Consider the following 20,778-nt stretch of genomic DNA (forward strand, 5'->3'; position numbering starts at 1 on the left):
ACTGGGTTCTGTTGTTTCTGAGATTTTTGAGTGTAGATTCTCTGGCAGCATATGAGAGTGGATTCATGGTTTGTTGTAGAAAATCTCATATGCTACCAGAGAATCTACACTCAGAACACCTCAGAAACAACAGAACCCAGCACCCCATGGGTTAGCTACCCATGGGGGTGGTTGGCACTCTCTTTGCACTACACCACCACTCGCTCCCAGCCACCCCAGTGCCCCCCAGGTGGAGTTATGAGTCTGATGAAACCTCCATTATTCCCTGGGGGGGAACCTTAAAGATGCATAAACTTCAACAATTCCTAAGAAATCAGTCCTTTGCCCTACTCCTTTGGAATCTGGGTTGTGGCAGGCACCCCTTAGGGCACTGCCACCCAACCCACTGTTTTGCCCCTCAGGCCCCCTATCTGCCCCAAAGACATGTAAACTTCAGAAATTCTTTAAAAATCAGCCCTTTTCCCAATTCCTTTGGAATCTGGGTGGCAGTAGGCACCCATTGGGACACTACCAATTGACCCACTCTTCTGCCCCAAAGCCCCCTTTCTGCCCCAAATCCACCCCAAATAACATCAACATCATGCATCAACAACAACAGCAGAGCTTTGCAAAGAACCAGGCAGATTTCCAAAGGTCATGCACATGCACATGCACATCGCCCCCCCCCGCCCAAGAAATGCAATTGATCTACACACAACAGTATGAAACAACAGCAATGGAATGCACACTGCCCCACTGGCCAATGAGGGTAAATTTTACCCTTAAATTTCCTTAAAAGGAATAAGGAGGCAATTGCCAGCAGATCAGCCCATGCTTTCACTGGCCAGTCTGCAGGCTGGAAGGGCCAGAAATTCAAACAGATGTCAAAACTCAAAATGGAGACTGAAGGAGAAAGACTTTTCGCAATTGCAAAATGGAGCTCCAAAACAGCTGAAACAACAAAACGTTTTGTATCCAAAACAGGGAAGTTTTGTTTCAGCTGCAAAATTTTCTGTTTTGAGCACTGGGTGTTTTGTTTCAGCTAAAAAACAGCCGAAATGGCCTGTTTGGGGCACAAAACATTTTGTATCTGAAACGAAACGCACACCCCTAGAAACTGAACTAATCTGAGTTACTCAAGGCACTAGAACAGTTTGGCTCAAAAGCGGACTGAAACCGCCCCCCCCCCCGGCTGTTTGGAGGTGTTCGCGAATATTAATATATATATTTTTACTTATCCCCTCCGCAGCAGGCAAGCAACTTGCCTAGGGAGCAAGAGGCTGTCAGTTCAAATCCCAGCTAGTATGTTTCCCAGACAATGGGAAACACCTTAGTGATATAGGAAGGTGCTGAAAGTCATCATCCCATAATGCGCAAGAGGAGGCAATGGCAAACCCCTCCTGTATTCTACCAAGAAAACCACATGGCTCTGTGGTCACCAGGAGTCGACATCAACTCAGCGGCACAAACTTTCCTTTGGGGCTTCTCCAAAGCTGGAAGGATCAGCGGATGTTCCGCCTCCCCCTGCACCGGCCTCTGTTTTGTTAAAAAGCACCCAGTTTGGGCCTTTCCTCCATTGCAGCAGCCATTTTGGAGGCCACCATGCACGCACAATGGGCCTCTGTGTGGCCTGGGTCATAACCTGGCCACGCAGAGCCCATTGCACATGTGTTCTGGCCTCCAAAATGGCCACCACGATGGGGGAAAGGCCCGGAAAGGTCTGAAGATCACCTGAACTGGGTGCTTTTTAGCAAAATGGAGGCCAGCAGGGGGAGGGGGAACATCCGTGGACCCCTCCCCTGCAGCCCTGGAGATGCCCCTTGGAGCAGATAAAACCTCAAACTGAACCAGGTCAGCCAGTTTTGTGCACACCCATAATCCTAAGCATGCTGTTAAAGGACCCAAATGGGTGCATAGACCCCAATTCATATGGGAGCAGCCATGAAGGAGATGGTAACATGCTGCTCACAGTGTGTGTAAAATGGGGTCCCAGAGGGAATGTATGCACTTGGTAATCATAGGTAGAATGCCAACTGGGTTCAAATCCTTCACAGCCAAATCCCTGGATTCAAATCCTTGTTCAGTGGACTTTGTCCTACGAACATACTCTCAGCCTAACTTAGCTCATTAGGTTGCTGTGGAGGTAGAACACTGTGTATGTGAGCTTGGAGAAAGAGTAGGATTTTAAAAATAAGGTAAATCTGTAAACCCACAAGGGCTATACTGGTGCTAGTCTCATGCTGTGCTCCAAGGTAAGCAGGGTGACATAGCTATTAACAGTTATTGTGCTCTTTTAAATGTTTATAGCTGACATTTTTAGCCTACTTTTCAGTAGGTTTATGAGATCACCCGGCATTGTGTGTGTGTGTGTGTGTGTGTGTGTGTGTGTGTGTGTGTGTGTGTGTCCCTATCAAATTTGCAACACCTGGACCAATATGAACCAAATCGGGTACAGTTGTAGGGACACATAGTGACACCTTGATGGCGTAGTTTGTGATGATGTCATCCACCCTGATCCAAGATGGTAGACACATAAACTTTTGAGGAGCAAGTGGGCTAACTTGTGAACCACCTAACCGATTTGAAACAAATTTGCTACAGTTGTAGAGACACATAGGGATGCCGAAATGGCATGGTGTGTGATGATGTCATCTACTCCAGTTCAAGATGGTGGCCACGTGAACATCTGAGGCACAAGCAGGCTAATTTGTGGGCTGCCTAACCAATTGAAACTGAATTAGGTACAGTTGCAGTGAGTGACACACAGGGACACCTCAATGGCATAGTCTGTGATGATGTCATCCACAACTATTCAAGATGGCGGATTCGTAAACTTTTGAGACACAAGTGGGCTAACTTGTGAACCACTTAACCAATTTGAACTGAATTTGGTACAGTTGTAGGGATACATAGGGAGACATCAGTGGCATAGTTTGTGATGATGTCATCCACCCCGATTCAAGTTGGCGGACACATAACCTTTTGAGGCACAAGTGGCCTATCTTGTAAACTGCTTAGCTGATTTGCACCTAATTTAGTACAGCTGTGGGGACATCAACAGCGAAATTTGTGATGCTGTCATCCACCCTCATCCAAGATGGTGGTCACATGAACATCTGAGGTGCAAGCCAGCTAATTTGTGGACTGTCTAACCCTTTTGAACCAAATTAGGTACAGTTGCAGTGAGTGACACACAGGGACACCTCAGTGGCATAGTTTGTGATGATGTCATCCACACAATGTGGATGCCAATGTCCGCGGCTGGTGGTGAGCTGGCACACCCGTGCAGAAAGTAGCGCCTCACAGTTTTCAAGGACCGCTGAGCCAGACAAGCAGGCCCAGCAGCCGCTCCACCTGCCCCTGCCACTGGGCAGGGGAGGCCTACTCGTCTCACCCCCCAGCTGCACACATTGGCGGCTAAAAGTAAGGCAATTTTGGTGGTTCGGCACAGTGGGGCAGTGGCGGGATGGTGGCAGGAAGCCCCCCGGAGGCCCACCTGTTCCCTTGGGGTGCCCCCAGATCTTGGAGGCCATGGGCTGGGTCCCTGAGGTCTGGGGGTTAGGGCGCCTCTGCATATGTGGGCCACAGTCCAGCACAGAGTTAAGTACTCTGAATCCTATGTGTTAGAAACTCTTGGATAGTGGCCATGAAATGTAAGTAAAGAACAAAAGGAGAGTCAGAGACTATGCTACTGCTGAAAGGTAGTAATTAATTACTATATATGTACACTCTTCCTCAGGGCAAAGGCTCATCGTGTATCCTCATATGGTACACCAACTAAAACAGTTCACTCAAAAGAGCATTCTTTCATAGATCTCTATTGAAATATATTGGGCAATTTAGAAGTAATAAATTACTACTTTTTAGTACCAGCTTGAGGCTCTGCCTTTCCTTTTGTTCTTTTATTTTCTGGTGTTGCTTCTCACTTTCTCTGCCATGCAGTACACATGATTTCAGCTTGCTCTGAAAGCTATTGGTTTCATTCAATGAAACTGATAGGCAATACATTCTGGACAAAGTACTGATTCATAAGCTTATAAAACACTGTCAGAAGATGGGCTGATGAGCTAGATTTGTTTTTAAAAGCACTCACACAAACTCACAAGTGGGATCTGTAATATGTTGCATTTGTATCCCCAGCCTCTAATATGAGGGGAGGAGAGCTTGTCTTGTGGTATGAGGTTGGTCAGCAAGTATGAACTTTCTCCTTTGCTCAGCAGGGTCTACCCTGGTTTGCATTTGAATGGGAGACATATGTGAGGACTGTAAGATATTTTCCTGAGGGGATGAAGCTCTGAAAGAAGAACCTGCATGCTTGCATGCAGAAAGTTCCAAGTTCCCTCCCTGGCAACTCCAGGATAGGGCTGAAAGAGATTCCTGCCTGCAACCTTGGAGACGTCACTGCCAGTCTGTGTAGACAAGACTGAGCGGGATGGACCAATGGTCTGACTCAGTATAAGGTAGCTGCCTATGTTCCTATGAGTGTTCCCATTGAGAGCTGACCCAGTCTGGAACAGGATCCTTGTAGTTTTGTTCAGGCCTTGCTCGATAGGGGGAGTGGAGGCAGTCCACGAGAGAGAAAGTACACCTTTTTTCTTTCCCGCTCCCCTGAGGTCTTCTCCTGCTGTGCTATGTAAAGAGAGTCTGGTTTGGAACAGGCTACAAAAGCATTGTATTGCTATATAGCCAGTGGGGATGTGGTTCTAAAGAGTGAGGAAACAAAAAGGGATCCTTTTTCTTTTTCTTCCTCATGAAACATCCCTGTATAATTCAGAGAGGGGAGTGTTATAGTCTGTCAGCACAAATCCCCTCTTCCCCAGGATACTTACTATAAGCTAATAGGGGCTTAAGCAAGCTAGTTCCCTCTCTCCCCCTGCCCTTCAGTTTCCTTTTCCTCTTCCTTTTCAGATAGATACTCTGGCTCAAGAACCCTCAACATTGCATAGATCCTGAAAATGCAGTCCTGCCTGGAAGCTCACAGGGCTAGTTTGAGGATTTTTTTTTTAAAAACACCCCTTTCTTTTACTATGCAAATGAATATACTTGTGCATACCTTGAGATACCCCTCAACAAGTATATGGAAACTACTTCCTTATTTCTGGGTAACCTATTTTTCTTCCAAACTGATAGGCACTTAACTACCTGAGTTCACTGTTGGCCATCATTTTTGGCCAATGATGGTTACTAGGTCTATCAGTAGCCACAATAACTAAATGAAACCTCCATGTACAGAGGCAGTTTACCTCCTATCCCAGTTGTTGAGGATCAAACAGCAGAGGAAGGCTGTTGCCCTGTTTGTGAGCTTTCCAGAGGCATCTGGATGGCCATTGTTGGAAACAGTGCTGGACTAAATAGAATTTTGGTCTGATTGGGAAGGGCTGCTTTTACGTTCTCATGTTACAAATTAACTTAGATAGACAGATAATAGAAAAAGAGAGAGATCGGGAGAATTGTGGAAGCAGTCTTAGCCAAATTGCTCAATAAGAGGTAACGCTGCTTCTGCCTTCCAGTATTTTACCCAGTGAATGAAAGGCACAGGAATGATTGGCAAGTGATAAAGCAGTGATGTCTCCCTCCACTTTCCTTCATTACATAAACTAACCCTCATAAACTAACCCTCAGAGGATTCATATACTTCCACTTGTCAGCTATAACCATCATTTTACTTCCATTGGCCAAAATGGCAGTATTTTCCCACCTGGCAAGGTGAGCACTAATTTTCCAAGCTTGGTGGGCAATTTACAGCTTTGATAACACATAGATGGGCAACTGAAATTGATTAAGAACAAATTCCAGATTATGAAATCATCTTAGTTTATGCATATCAGACTACATGTTTATGGGGTTTTGCACTTTCCTGTTAACTTACATGCTCCCTCCTAAGCGTAACCTTAGGGACCTGCCACTACCAAATATCAGGCTGTGGGTTTGCTACCATGACAGATGAGATACTGGTGCATTTGTACATCATTGTTGGCCAGCTGTTTGTGGCAGGAGTATGCCAGAATGCACTTTAAAGCATGTTGCCTTTAGCAGTAGCCAGCCATCTGTCACTTTCTTCATGCCCATTCTCCTGTCAGCTGCCAGATTCCTGGGACCCAATGCCATGATTGTCCAGATATGAATAAAAACTTTCAGCCATCTGTTCACATTTGGTCATTACACACACACACACAAATATTACCCAGCAATGTTGCTGGCATTACTATTGACATATTGTGGTCATTTTCGGTTCAGGCTACCATCAGTAAACTTGGTATACTTAGAGGCAACTGTTGTATTCCCTTGGCTGAATAGGACAACACTAATTATAGAAATCTTCATATTTCTCATATTTACAATACTATTACAGCTCTAAAGAAATCTGGATTATAAAGTTATTGACTGCCCAGCTTCTGTTGGATTTAGCGCAGGAAGTGACAAGACAAAAGAAAAGTGAACATACAAAGCTGTGTGATACTGTGCCAGAACCTTAATCCATCTACCTCAGTATTGCATCGAAGGGTCTTTCCCAATCCTCCATGGAGATGCCACGGATCAAATGTGGAATCTTTGAGCAAGCAGAACAGCTGCTCTAGCACTGAGCTACTGTGAAGGAGAAGGCAAGCCATAGCTAGCAAAGAGCAGTGAGAGCAGTCTCCTACTTGCTCAATCCAACAAGCAACTGTGACAGAAGCTTTTGTGAAGAGGCTTCCATGCCAAGGTGTGTGGTCTCTCTCCGGTTCTCTCCTTTAGCCAAAGTTGAGTGGTAGCATACAAGTAGAATCCCATCTTGACATCCCTGAGGTTGCCAGATCAAGACCAATATAATCTTGACAATCAGAGTGATACACATTCTCAGGAATTTCGATAGGTAGTGGATTTGTAGTGCTGCACCAACTTCCATTTCCTTTGGCAACTCTGGATTTTCTAGAAGGCTTACTGATGTCTCCGAATCTAATATTATGTCTTTCCTTCTCTCTCTTCTAGGGGAAAAACCATACAAGTGTACCTGGGAAGGCTGCACCTGGAAGTTTGCTCGTTCAGATGAACTGACGAGGCATTACCGCAAACACACGGGAGTGAAGCCGTTCAAATGTGCAGACTGTGACCGCAGCTTTTCCCGTTCGGATCACTTGGCGTTACACCGCCGAAGACACATGCTTGTCTGAAAAATGCTACCTTGTCACAAAAAGTGGAAGTAACGAGAGCTGGGTCTCTTTTAACTACAGTGAATTCAGCAGGGCTGAATCTCATTCTGATGGCGTTAGCACAAAAGGGGGCATTCCATGTTGTCCCACATACACACACACACATACACACACAAAGCAGGAAATGTAGTGCCACTATTCTCCCTCTTGTCTGAATTCAGCTTTCCAGCGTGGGCAAAATTATCACCTTCAACTGGGAGATGATAGTCTAAATGCAACGCAGTTGGGCATTACTTTCCACCCTGTGTCCTTTTCAAAGTATTTATGGCTTGTACCTTTTGTCAACCATCACACTTTTTTTCTCCTGAAGAATTACTGCTATTATGAAGACCGGACGTCACAAACATTTGAAAAGAACAAGCCGCCTCTTTTTAAAAACAAATTAATATCAAAACACTTTATAATATCACCACACGTGATTGTTGAGCAATTAACAATCTACCAAGCCAGCGATACGGACAAGAAAGAGGAGGGGTGAAAATTGAGCTCTTTGAAAGTGAAGGGGTTCCTCAGCACACTTATGCAATAAAGATGGTGGTATTTTACATATTTACCCCTTTGTCATTATGCCAGACTCTTAAGCCCACTATTTTTAAAATTAATTTTCTTTTTTTAAGCTCTCTTTCCTTTCTGTTTTTGATGGAATCTATAAAACAGGCATCTGTAACACTTCAGTATGAAATAACCCTTTTTGCATTCATTTGCTTAATTTTTATTTTTATTTTTAGGAAGAGACCATTAAAAATGTGCTGTCCTGATTGAACAGTAGAACATGTCAGACTCACCATTCCTAAACTCATGTATTCGCTTGAGAGTAAGGGCTGGTTTACACATATATAGGTATGATTTGATCTCTCATCAGTTGATTGTCAACAGTTGTTAACTCATAGTTGAATGTGTGATCTGACTGTATTGAACAGTACTGTGTTTGCGAGATGATAGATCAGGATGTTTCATGCTGTTTGCTCTGTGATAGCTTATTTATGCATCCAAGTCCATCATTTGATGCTTCAGTCAGCAAGTACTGAACATGCATGTGTGAAGCAGCCCCTTTTCCCACTGAAGAACCTACTTCCAGTGTAAGCATGCTTAGGGCTGCATCCTCTTAAGATTAAGGCTATGAGTTGCTGCCCCTGAAAGAGAACTGAATATGTCAACAGGAGCAATGTGAATGAGCTACTTTTTGTTGAGGACTCAAAACATTCGCCATTTCCAAATGCAGAGACTCAATCCAGGTCAAATTAATTGTGACTAAGTCCCATTGAAAATAAAGCAGTGGTTTTCTGCAATACAAACATTCAGTTCATTTCAATAGAACTTAGTCATTACTAAGTTGTGCAGGGTTAGGGTCAGAGTGGCTACACAAATGGCCATGGTGAGGCATTTCAGGAATGTGTGGAGTGACTGTCTGGAGCCAAAGAGCTGCTCCATATTTATCAAGGAGCAATTTTTGTGGAGGGCATGCATTTATCCCAGAGTAAGTGACACTTTATTTTGGAATGGTGTAGTTCTCCCTGGCAGATTTTGCCTAATAGTTCCAAAAGGAATTAAAGCCAGAAGTCTAAATCTCTTCTTATCATAACCACGTGGTTTGAAGGTGACATGACAGTAGGCCTCTTCTTCTTCTTCTTCTTCTTCTTCTTCTTCTTCTTCTTCTTCTTCTTCTTCTTCTTCTTCTTCTTCTTCTTCTTCTTCTTCTTCTTCTTCTCTGTTTATGGCAGATGAGGCAGGCTGGGGGGTGGGAACAGAAGGTTTTTCAAGTATTTATTGGGCCACAATATCTGGCTGATGAGCTGACAGGCCTGGCTTCAAGCATCCTTGGAGATATTTGGTATCATAGTAGGAACCGTAAGTAGTTAGGGACCACTTCACATGGTTGGATATTTGGAAACAGAGTATGAGCAGTGAAAGACTGGCCCACATGCACACCACCACAGCTGAAGGACATGCATATACCTTCCCAATATCCTACCACTCCATTTCTTAGATGGAAGGACCATGGAAATCAGGTTTATACACAAACCAGCTTGGCAAAAATGCCCCCATGCACATGTCACAGGGTGGCAGGGGCATATATGGGCCACACCTCCCTTCATGGCCACTGTTTCTAATTGGCTGACCCTTACTCTGTGGACACACAGTTTAATAATCTTTGGCTGGAAAAGGTATGGTAATTGGAATGGGGAAGAGCAGGAAAGTTTCACTAGAAGATGGATCAGCAGATTAGTTAAAAAGTTAAATCATAAAAAGCTTAAGAGTCAGTGTTATGGATGTTGTAGAGCAACAGACTATATGAGAAAGTCAACCCAGACTATATGAGAAAGTCAACAGGCAAATTTTAAGTAATTCGCACAGTCTGAAATAGTTAACCAATTTGTATTACAGTACATTTTTGGCTCTATTTGGAATTAGTCATACCAGAGCTCTTGGTCACCTCAGATGTCTAAATACTCAGCTGGCGAGGGATTTATCATATATTCTAACATGCCATGAGTTGCTTCTTGAAGACAAAATACCACAAAAAGCACAGTGTCCACCAGCCCTGGCCCTATGCCCAAAACAGTTGCACATATTTTATACAAGTTATGCCAGGTAGGGTACATATGGAACACACATTCTTTAGGGCTGTCTCCAAACACAACAGGCATAAACCAGCACATTTATGTTCCACTGTTTTCAGTGGAGAGAGCTAACCTCTCATTTAAATTAATGAGGATTAAAAAGAGTTTACTTGTTAGACTGTGCTCAACATTTACATGTTGGCTCTTGGTGCTGAATAAGTTGGCCAGCACTTTACTCTACCATTTGCAGAACAAAATGCAGCATAACAAAATGTTTAGGGAATGGGCAGGGGGAGTTCCTAGATGAATTTTTTCCATTTCTAAAACAGAGCTTGTGTTGTTTTTTGTATGAGTTGAATGTAACAAAAATTGGCATCCTTTTGTATCCGAGCATTTCTTAGCAGATGTCTAAACAATATGAGGTCAATTCACATATTATGTTCAACACTTGTACAACGAGTGTAAAGTGCATACAAGTACAGATCTGTACACAGGTATAGGGATGTGCAGACTGGTTCAATGTCGAGCCAGTTCGACATAGAACTGGTTTGGTTCTATAGTTCAGGGTTGAGCCAAACCACCCCTGGTTCAGCTTGACCTCAGACCACCACTACCCCTAACCAGCCGGTGGGGTTTGTGAGTATATATTGTTTTTTTAAGTACTTATCCCCTCCAGGGGGCTTCTCTGAGGCTTCAGGTGGTCTGCGGAGGTTCCCCCTCCCACCGCAGGCCTCCATTTTGCACAAAACCACTGGGTTTGGACATTCTTTGGGCCATTACGGGCCTTTCCCCCATCATGGTGGCCATTTTGGAGGCTGCCTCACATGTGCAATGGGCCCCTGCATGGTCAGGTCATGACTCAGGCCACACAGGGGCCCGTTGTACATGTGCGGCAGCCTCCAAAATGGCCACCAGGAGGAGGAAAGGCCCAGAACGGGCTGAAGAACGCCTGAACTGGGTGGTTTTTGGCAAAACAGAGGCTGACAGGGGGAGGGGGAACCTCCGCGGACCCCCATGCAGCCTTGGAGAAGCCCCCCAGAGGAGGTAAGTACTAAAATAAAAAATTTTAAAACAAAAAATGCTCACAAACCCACCAAACTGGCAGGGGGGTTTCCGATGGGAGACAAAACCAAACTGGCCCTGTCTGGTTCAGGACCAGTTCAGACTCGAACTGAACTGGGCCAGCTGGTTTTGTGCACATCCCTACACAGGCACAGTCATTCACATGTAATGTTGAGTTAAGGTACAGAAGTACATTTCCTATCTGTGCTATGCATTTGAAGGGTCTGTATACTGGTTTACTGTTAAAATGAACACAGGTACATTCATTCACACAAACACATGTACGAGTGTACAGATACCTGTACACTCATACTACATAATGTCTGAATTGGGCTATGGTCATGAACTAATGAATCTTATTGTCCAAGGGTAGCCCCCATATGTAAAGGGGCTTCTCATTTGTGTGGGCAGTCCTCATGTAAGTGTTCACCCTCTCAAAAGAGAAACTCTTGCATATATGAGGTTCTGAGCTGCAGACAGTATGTATTTTTATGGATATTTTACAGTGCATTTAACTAGGAAGGTTCCAGATCTGACTCACAGTGTCACATCTTAAATAAGTTTCTGTTTATTTCTTCATAAATAGGAAGAGATGTTTCAAATTAAATTGGTTGTGCAAAAGCAAACAAAATACTACAGCTGTACAACTCTTTAAAAAAAAAACACAGATATATCAAATATTAGGGCCACAGTTTAACCACTACAACATATAGATTATAATTAGCAGTCTTCATTATTCATCTTCTCTACTATGCAATCAACTATTGAGAGGAGACAAAATTGTGGAGAACACATTGTTTTTCCCCCCAATTCTTTGCTGCTTTTTTCCATCGTAAGAATACACAGGACATGAAATGGCTCTAGAAATGGAACTTCCATGTCAAGAGACCATATAACTCTGAGAACCTGAAGCTTTAGACAGACAGGAAGGGGCGGCCATCACTATGCTTGGTTGTGAATTTCCAAAGGCATCTGCTACAATAAGGATGCGGCTGTGCAGGGCCCTCTAACTGACCAAGACTTGTAATCCTTGCATTGTAATGACATCACAATGTCTTGCTTATTTGTATGCAGGTCTTGGAACAGGGAGAGTATATTGATAGTGGACTGCTTTGATACAGATAAAGTTTGATTAATCATACCTGTCGCTAAATTAATACTATAATATTGATACTTTGGGATGCCTGTGCTTTTCTGTTTTTGTTTTTTCTTTAGAATGACATTTTCAATATACATGGACTTTCCTTGGGTGTGGCTGGAGCAAAGTAAGATACCCTTATTGCTGTCTTTATTAATGTCAGGGTTATCTCTCTAACATACCAGTTCATTCTCAATGAATTTATTCTTATGGTTCAGTACATTTCAGTATCAGAATATTTCCCTGGATTAAATACGTCTTCGTATATCAGTATAATATTTTGAGCAAATTTAATTAATAGGCTTTCACAAAAATGTGAAGGGGTTTTGTTTTTGTTTTTGTTTTTAAAGCACTACTGTTAAAAGTAGCTCACCATTGGAAAAAGATTCCATTAGGAATGAAGAAATGACAGACACTTCTCTTATCTGGTTATCTGTTTGTTAAAAGCGAATGAAGTGTCTCTTTCTCCTCTGTTACACTGTTACAGTGTTAACACTGCTGGGAAGGAGAATTAAAAAGCATTTGTAAAATCAAGCTTGTCAAACTAGTAGAAGAAAAAGTGGATATGTGTCCATATGTAACACTTGGAATTTTTAGAAATGTCCATTATTTTATAGAAGATTCTAAAATAAATCTCCTTCACTAATATAATGATAGCATACTCGAGTAACTGTATCCTGCCCATCAAAAGATAACCCACTCGAACTAACATGGAGCTCCATAGATTTTATCAACACAGACAGAATCTGGCACAGTGTTTTCACTGAATATCAACCAGATTGCACTCTCTTTCTTTTAATGTGATCCAGCCAAAGTTAAGCACTTTAATTCCATTAATTCTAGGGAAAGGTATGGGCACACTTAACTACGTTGTCAAAACCACACAAAAATGCTTAACTTTGGACTAGTGAACATACACAAGATTCTCCCAGTACACATGACAGAGGATAAAGGGCATGTTCCCCCATAAGGCGTGTATGCAGTAACAGGATGTGGGCGCTGTGCAATACTGCTGTTCACATTTAGGCCCCATTTTCAATCCTTCCTCTCCAACATTCATGTGTACTTAACTGTCATCTAGGTGAATATGTGAACTGGGCTTTCGGCAGCACTTCACGGGTTGATTCTTGCTCGGCTGCCCAATTCAGATACACTGTTTCGTGAGTACACTAGGCCCTCTGAAAGCATCCTACTAACCTGGATCCAGCATAGTGCTTTGCAGTGTTATGATCATTAGCACATCACCCCCTTTGATTCATTTATGTAAATAAACAAACAAACAAAACCACCACGCACTTTGAAAGCAACCCATTGCAATAGCAGTTCATACAAAGAATTAAGATGCAGTATTCCTTTTACTCTACTTTGTGGATTACATTTTAATAATTTGTTTGGGCTAATGTTGGGTGACTGTGGTGCTAGAGATGCCATATTGATATTAGCGTTTGGGGAACATCGCATTCTCAGATTGTGAATGTGGATAACAATCAATATGGGGGAAGTGTTTTAAGTCGTACCTTCCTAGAATTGTATTGAAGCAATACACCATTCAGTGCAAATGTATCTTTGTACAAGGGTGTCTTTGATATAATCTTTGATAACAAATACAAACTGGAGTCCCTTGCTGATTTTTTTTAAAAAAATCAAAATAAGTATATTACTATAATCTATTCTTAATGGATTATTCTGCCCTTTCTTGATTTTGCTTTCAAAAGGAAAATGTTGTAAGCCCTGTTTTCCATGGTATGCTAAGCATAAACAGTAATCAGTGTCCTTCTATCTCCATGAACACATCTACATGTCCCCACACATGTGCATATGGCTAATTGTGCGCATGTATGTGACTTGAATTAAGACTTAATAATGCTTTCAATAATTTTTTTTTTAAAAAGGACATTGGAAATAGCTTTTCTTTAGGCTAAAATAATTTTACCTTATTAGGAAACCAGCTTGTATTACTGTATTATGCCTTTGCCTGTGTTTTATAGATGAAGATGTATAAACTGAAAAACTGCTATATTTTCACAGTTTCATTAAAGAATATCCGTAACCGTGCAATGTGTACTCAACAAGTCATGCCCATTGGTACTTTTCAATATGCTGACATCAAACGAATTGCAGTACCAACACAGTTTTTTAGTATGAACCTCAACTATATGGATACTGCGTCTTTACAAAAAAAAAATTAAAATAAAATAGAATTGAAGGTATTTTACTGTACTTGTAACAGTTTCAATATTCTGTAATATATGATGTGATAGTGAAGAAGTATTTTCAAGCTCACAGTTTTTCACAGGATGTAAATAATTGAAATGAAGGATGCTTTTGAAACAAGCTTTTTGTTGTCGTCACCAAAAATGTGCTCAGAAAACACATTATGAAACCTTCATAACACAGTTAACAATTAAACAAGTGGGAAAGAATGTTCCAGTTTGTCAACGCATGTTCTCAATGTATCATGTACCCTGGCTACTTGGCTTCGTATTACCTAAGGTTGTTTCAGTAGATAGTGGAGTCACCTGGATTTCCTACAAGGTGTACGTAGGGGGCGGGCGGGGGATCAAAATTCAAAATAGCATTGGGAAATTCCAAAAAAGATATGGACTAGTTCCATGTGCCCAAGGAATCTTTGGCCTTTCTCATACAGCAGCCTTGTCAACGCTGCACAGTTCTGTATAAACAAGAAAGGTAGTTTGTCAGTGCTTCATGGCAAACCTCTCTTGAAACTGAAGGGCATTTCCGAATCAGTTTGTAATATAGGAGGGTGGTGATAGTGGTCCACTATTTAAAGGGGGAAAGTAAATAAAAATAAAACAATGGGCATGTACAAGCTTTTGGGTGTACTTAGTGTAGCCCTTTGGATCTTGGCCTTCATCTGCAGGACTTTAAAAATTATTTTTACCCATAACTTTTGAGCTCCAGTATGTGTTGACTGTTGAGAAGTAGTGGGGAAAGTATCAAGATATCAGGACTTGCTGATGGAAAGCATGCAAGCCACTTCACATCTTACTGCTTCCATGTCAATGGAACAATAACATCAATTATTCTGCTTGGTGGCAAAAGCTGGTGTCCTATAGTGTATTTTAGTGGTGGTATGGGTCTCTTCAGTTCAGTGACACACACTGAGAAGCACATGGTGGCTTCCAAGTGCACAGAACCTGGCCTAAAAGGACACCATCCCTGCTCTTCATACATTATAAAGTAACAGGCCTTTCCCAACTTTGCAGTCCAAAGCAGTACATTGTGAAGTGGCCTCAAGGGCCAGTTAGAGCAAGACCCATTGCACCCTTGATTTGCTTTGAGCTGTTTCCCAACATTTTTGATCAGATAACAAAACGAAACTGCAGCACAGGTGCATAGAAGTATCATTTCTGTTGTTTAATATGGTAGTTATAGGCTTTTCATTAATTGTTGTTCTTCTGGTTTTCCTCCTGTAATCATGCAGCAGAATGCATATACACAGCTAAACAGGTAGTCATTCTTACCTGATTCCAGCAGAATTTAACCCTCTTAGATATATTTGTAGACCAATAAGATTCTGGGCTGTTTCACACACTTGTTGGTCCAAGGATCTCCTACTGAAGGTAGAGTGAGTGCAAGTTCCCCCATGATGTAAATAAAGATAACATGTGATGCAGCTGCTCCATGTGCAGGCCCATATGCATGCAGACTTCCATCTCCTGATTCCCCCCCACCTCAAAAATGGAAGGGAAGGTTGCATAAAGCACCCTCCATTTGCATGCAGCCCTATGCATGGAGCAGTGAGGTCTGCTCTTTCAACTTGTAAAGAGGGTTCTCAGCAGGCGAGGCATGCACTGGCACAAAGTAATAATATGGTGATCAGCTACTTTCTGTAAGAATAGTTATGAATAAATCTATAGAGGTGTAACAATTTGAAAAGTGCCTGTCCATGAACAATAGAGCAAATGGGGACATTCCCTATGTTTTACATAGCAATAAATTGCAAATGAATTGTTATGAGATTCTGTTTTCAATTGGGGGGAGGGAGTTACACTGGGATCGCATGAATGCAACACAGCAAATCACAAAGTGCCATTTGTCTACTCTCTTCAGTGTTACAAATATCCCTGTTCTGCACTGTGCAGATCAGATTTTCTATTTCGTACATCTAGAACGAAGCAAATTTATAGACAACTGACATAAGGCTTCGCAGTTTCACAGTAGGGTCAGGGCGTTCCAAACTGTAGATACAGAACATTTCTATTTCCCGCCCCCTAATCATGATCTTTTAAAAGATTGTGTAGTCAGTCTTTTCTAGGGTATTGTCTAATAAAGTAGCCCAAACCTAACCATGAGAACCAATGTAGTCATTTTAGACAACCATTAAAATGCATTCCATTCATGGAAGTAACTGCTAATATGGTGCCGATATGGATTACCATTTTACCACATGTTCAGTTATATATTGCACCATACATTGGCAGTTGATGTGTGGTAGAATTCTCCTTACAGCTTGGAAAGATGGTATAGATGGCTAAACTATTGGGGCAGAGAATGGGTTTATTTGATTCCAAATTTATGAGGCTTAAATGTCACCCCTTGAGCAATATCCTTTTATCTAGCATATAAGAAATACTGTAGAAAGGCAAGAAATGTCACAGTACGGGAGCTAACAAGACTATTCACTTTTTGAAAAACTGAGTTTTGTCATAGAACAAGTAAGAAGGCGATATTATATTTGATATCTGGAAAATCTTAAGAGATAGTTGAATGTCAACAGCTCTAAACTGATTTTTATACACTAAAAATAACCTTACATCACATGGTAAATAAAGGCTTTTTAAAAATTACTAAGTTCTTAAATATATTTGGCTCATTTTTTTATCATTTCTCAGGCACATTTACCATACAAAGTGCTTTCAAACATCCATCCTCATTCATGCATCATCATCTCTCAATTTGCAAAAGCAAAGAGCCTGAATAATTTGGGGCTCTTGACTTTCTTCAGTTTTATCTGAGATCACAATAGCATGGATATTGCCCGAGGTGTTCCGCAGTTGAAAACAGCACACACTGGGGGCCACAATCTTTGGAAAGTTCTCCTGTACAGTTCCCATTAAAATGAATGGGGATGGCAAAGGAAAACCTCTCAGTGGATTGTGAAGTTGTGTGAAAATAACACTCTTGCATACTTTGCTGATGAACCAAATATAGCAGCCTCTGGTATAATCAGATATGTGAATGAGTCATAGAGCAAGCCGGTACAACTTGTGACCCCCAAAGCTGAATGCAGTCCAGGCGTGTGCCTATAATTGAGAAGATGGGTTCAAAGAACCCAGGCACCCAGCTCCTGAAGGCTGCCCAGATCCACCCCTCCCTATTTTCTTCATTATCTCCCTCACTTCAAGGGGCCGCTGGGGAGGGGTGAACACAGGCTCCCTCTCTCCTAGCTACACCCCTGATGCAGCCCACTACCTACCCATGGTAGCTCACCAGGGGCTCTTTGAACTTCCTGGTTTTCTGCCTATTTAGGACTGCAGAAACCATGGTGGGATGTTGACCATGGCCTGTGTGACAAGGCTGCTGAACTGCACTCAGTTTGGGTGGTTGCAAGTTCAGTAGGCTTCCCCAGATCATTGTTTTTGTACATACGTCTCCGCAAATTGTTGTTAAAAAATCCCACCCCACCCTCGCATTCCTTTAGGGCTTCCTTGGCTCTGTCTGTTATCTTGCTATAAGGAGGAGGAGAGGCAAATGGTATAAAGTGTGGAAACAAAAATATATCTGAAGAACCATTCCAATGCTGAGCAATTCGTGCTTCTTGATTCCTGTTAAGACAAAGAAAAACGGGTGGCTTGAGGAGGAGGAGAAGACAGGAGAATAAACCTGTATACTTGTGACGTGACACCATAGAGTCAGTGTCCTCTTCACCACTTACTAGAGTGTTACTCTGGTATCGCACCCCATTCTCTTTCTTAGTATAAGAGAAAACAAACATTAGCCAGTGACCTGAGTGTCTGTAAAAGACCCCAAAAGTATTAAGTATGCCAGTGCTAGCAAGCAAAAGCATAGTTCTTCAATATGTTTCAAATAGTTTTAAGTGCAAACATATTTTTTCCTTTACAAAGTCATTTAATTTCCCAATCGTTTCCTTCCTGTGCATTTATATGCTACATAGAGGTTAAGCAACACCTATGTTATAAGTTTATTAATGATTATGTAAGTGTTGTTCTTGTATTTATGTATAGTGTATGTATTGTAAATATACTCAGAGCTTTTCCTCTTCTTTACTGTAAAATTGTGGTTTTCTTTTTTGTTTGCCCGATGATCATTGTAAAGGGAGTCCCCCTAAAGAAACCCCATCAGAGGACAATTACTTCATGAACAAGTGTTAACGTTTTTAATTGTGTCTCAGACATATTCTGTTGGTGCATTGCTTTCTGTATTCAACTTTCCTATGAATTGAGCTGTGAATTGAAATAGAGTTTAAACCTTTAAATGTATGCATTGGTATAAATATCTGAATGGAGGCATGAAGGATAAATAAAGCATTTTGTATGGAACAACCCCCACCCTAATTATTACTGTGGACTACTTGAAACTTTTGGAATATATAGTCATTAACTTTCTAAAATGAAATCTTTTGTTACAAAAAACTTTTCTAGAAGCAGTGATTTTTTTAAAAAAAAATAGATGTTTTTTTCTTCTAAGCAATAGAGTTTGTGTGATGTTGGATTTTGCTGATTTGGAACTTTTTAAGCTGGAAGTAGATGTAAAAGGCAGAAGGTTTTGATGCTCGGAATCAGTAGGCCATACACATCCTCCTGTTTTGTGTGAGCTTTGGGTAATACATTCAAATTATCTACTCATGAGCCTTAGCTGTCAATGGGATGTTTAGTTGACTGCCATTTTGACCTTCTATAGCCTTCCACGGATTGCAGCTTCCTGCATTATATAAAATACATAAAGGATCGGATGGGATGAAGCTGTCCAAGTGGTCTACCCAAATCCATGATGAGGTGGATGTGTGTACTAGGGGTGTGCACAAACTGTTCAATACCAAACCGGTTCACCTTGAACCAGTTCAACTGCTGATTTGACAGCTGAGTTGTGAACTGGACTGGAGGTGGTTGAGTCCGCAATCAAACTGAACTGAGTCTAGTCCGTGGCAGACCGATTCGGGATCGAGGGATGTCGAAAATCTGGTGAAGATTCCCCTTTACAAGCAAAGGGGTGGGCGAATCCTTGAAAAGTCTTGTAAAGGGTGGCCAAGGGGGTGGTGAGAGTGCAACTTTAAAAGTAGATTAAGGTTCTTACTGGCCCAGCAGTCACCACCGGCCGCCCCTCAAAGCCCCCTGGTGCAACCCAAACGTGCGTTGTTCCCTCCCGTAACCCACCCGCTTGGCAGTGGCATGGTTCCTGCCTCCATGGATGCACGAAGGCCACACAAATGGCCTCTGTGCATCTGCAGAGGCCAGAACCATGCCACCACCACATGGGCAGATTGCTGGAGGGAGCACTGTGTGCTTGGGCTGTGCCAGACAGGATTTGGGGGGTAGTGGTGGCCACTGCGAGACCAGTAAAAATCTTAATCTACTTTTAAAGGTGCCCTCTTGCTGTCGCCTTGGCCACCACTGAAAAGAGTTTTCAAGGATTCATCCAGCCCTTTACTTGTAAAGTGGAATCCTCACCGGATTCCCCTTGACAAGCATAGCTCCTTGAACCGCCAAACTGGCTCAGTCGAACGGAATAGACCAGCCAGTCAATTTGACCAAACTGTTTCACGGACCAGCGGTTTGGTTCACATTTGGACCAAATTTGAACCAAACCACAAATTTAGGTTCATGTATACCCCTAGTGTGCATACATCATGTATGTGTCACCCCCTGCTACACCATCCCATTGGTGCATAATCATATGGGAGGGTAGAATGTCTAAACTACCCTTCTCAGGTGATTTAAACATTAATTTAAATTGTGAGTGAGAGTGATTCAGATGTTCCACTCCTCTGCATGCACATACACCCCACCCCCTGGCATGCCATATCATCCCACCACCACATATTACATGGAGAGCAGAATGACTAAACTGCCTCTCATGCAAGATTTAAATTAAATGACATGTGAGGTGTGGTTCAGACATTACACACACACACACACACACACACACACACACACACACACACACACGATTATGTGGTGGTGAGATGACAGGCCAAGGCAGGACATGTGCACACACTGGCTGCTCAGGTGGTATCATCCGAACAGGACCATAAAGGAGATTGATGATAATATAATAGCACCTGAACAACAGCTAGTCTTGATACAATCAATAACAGTATGGTAAAACTTAAGGACCTGCCAGCATAAGTGGCACCAAAGAGGGCAAGGATCCCTTCAGACAGGTAGCTCATCCCCACCTGTCCCCCCCCCCATTGCTGAATCATAAACTGGAAATTAAAATAAGATCAATCCTAAGCATGCTTACTTGAAAATTAGCCCCATCAAAATCAACAGGACTTAACCAGAGATATTATGTTCGAGATAGGAGCATAAATGTGAAATACACAACCATCTCTGTCAGAAAACCAAAATATGGTGCAAAGCTTGAGCCTCCCAAAAATTTCCATTCTCTGTCCTCATCTCCAGTGATATTATCCTGCTGCTGCCATGCCTACCAGCACACTTACAAGGGACAAAGAAAAAAGAAAGAGGAAAAACAAGGGAGAATGGTGATCATTAGAAAAATTGAAAATTAACCCTGAGTCAGGAGAAGTAGAAGGAAAAACCAGACATCCAAAGTTGATGAGAACAAGGGTTTTAAACACCATGTTGATGCTTTCAGTAATTTCCAAAGCCACCTTTCAAGAAGTTCAGAGTGGTAATGC

General features: G+C 42.2%; 1 protein-coding gene across 1 annotated transcript in view; it reads left to right on the forward strand.

The window, feature by feature from the left end:
• The window catches only part of KLF12 (KLF transcription factor 12), a 298,698-nt gene extending 289,820 nt beyond the window's left edge, over positions 1-8,878 (forward strand). The window contains exon 8 of the mRNA XM_053312269.1: positions 6,949-8,878. Coding sequence (XP_053168244.1) covers positions 6,949-7,130 — 182 coding nt within the window. The 3' untranslated portion in view covers positions 7,131-8,878. The remainder of the gene's footprint in view (positions 1-6,948) is intronic.
• Positions 8,879-20,778: the final 11,900 nt, after the last annotated feature.

This window comes from Hemicordylus capensis, chromosome 3, assembly GCF_027244095.1.
Source record: "Hemicordylus capensis ecotype Gifberg chromosome 3, rHemCap1.1.pri, whole genome shotgun sequence".
In the NCBI taxonomy this organism is placed as follows: Eukaryota; Metazoa; Chordata; class Lepidosauria; order Squamata; family Cordylidae; genus Hemicordylus; species Hemicordylus capensis.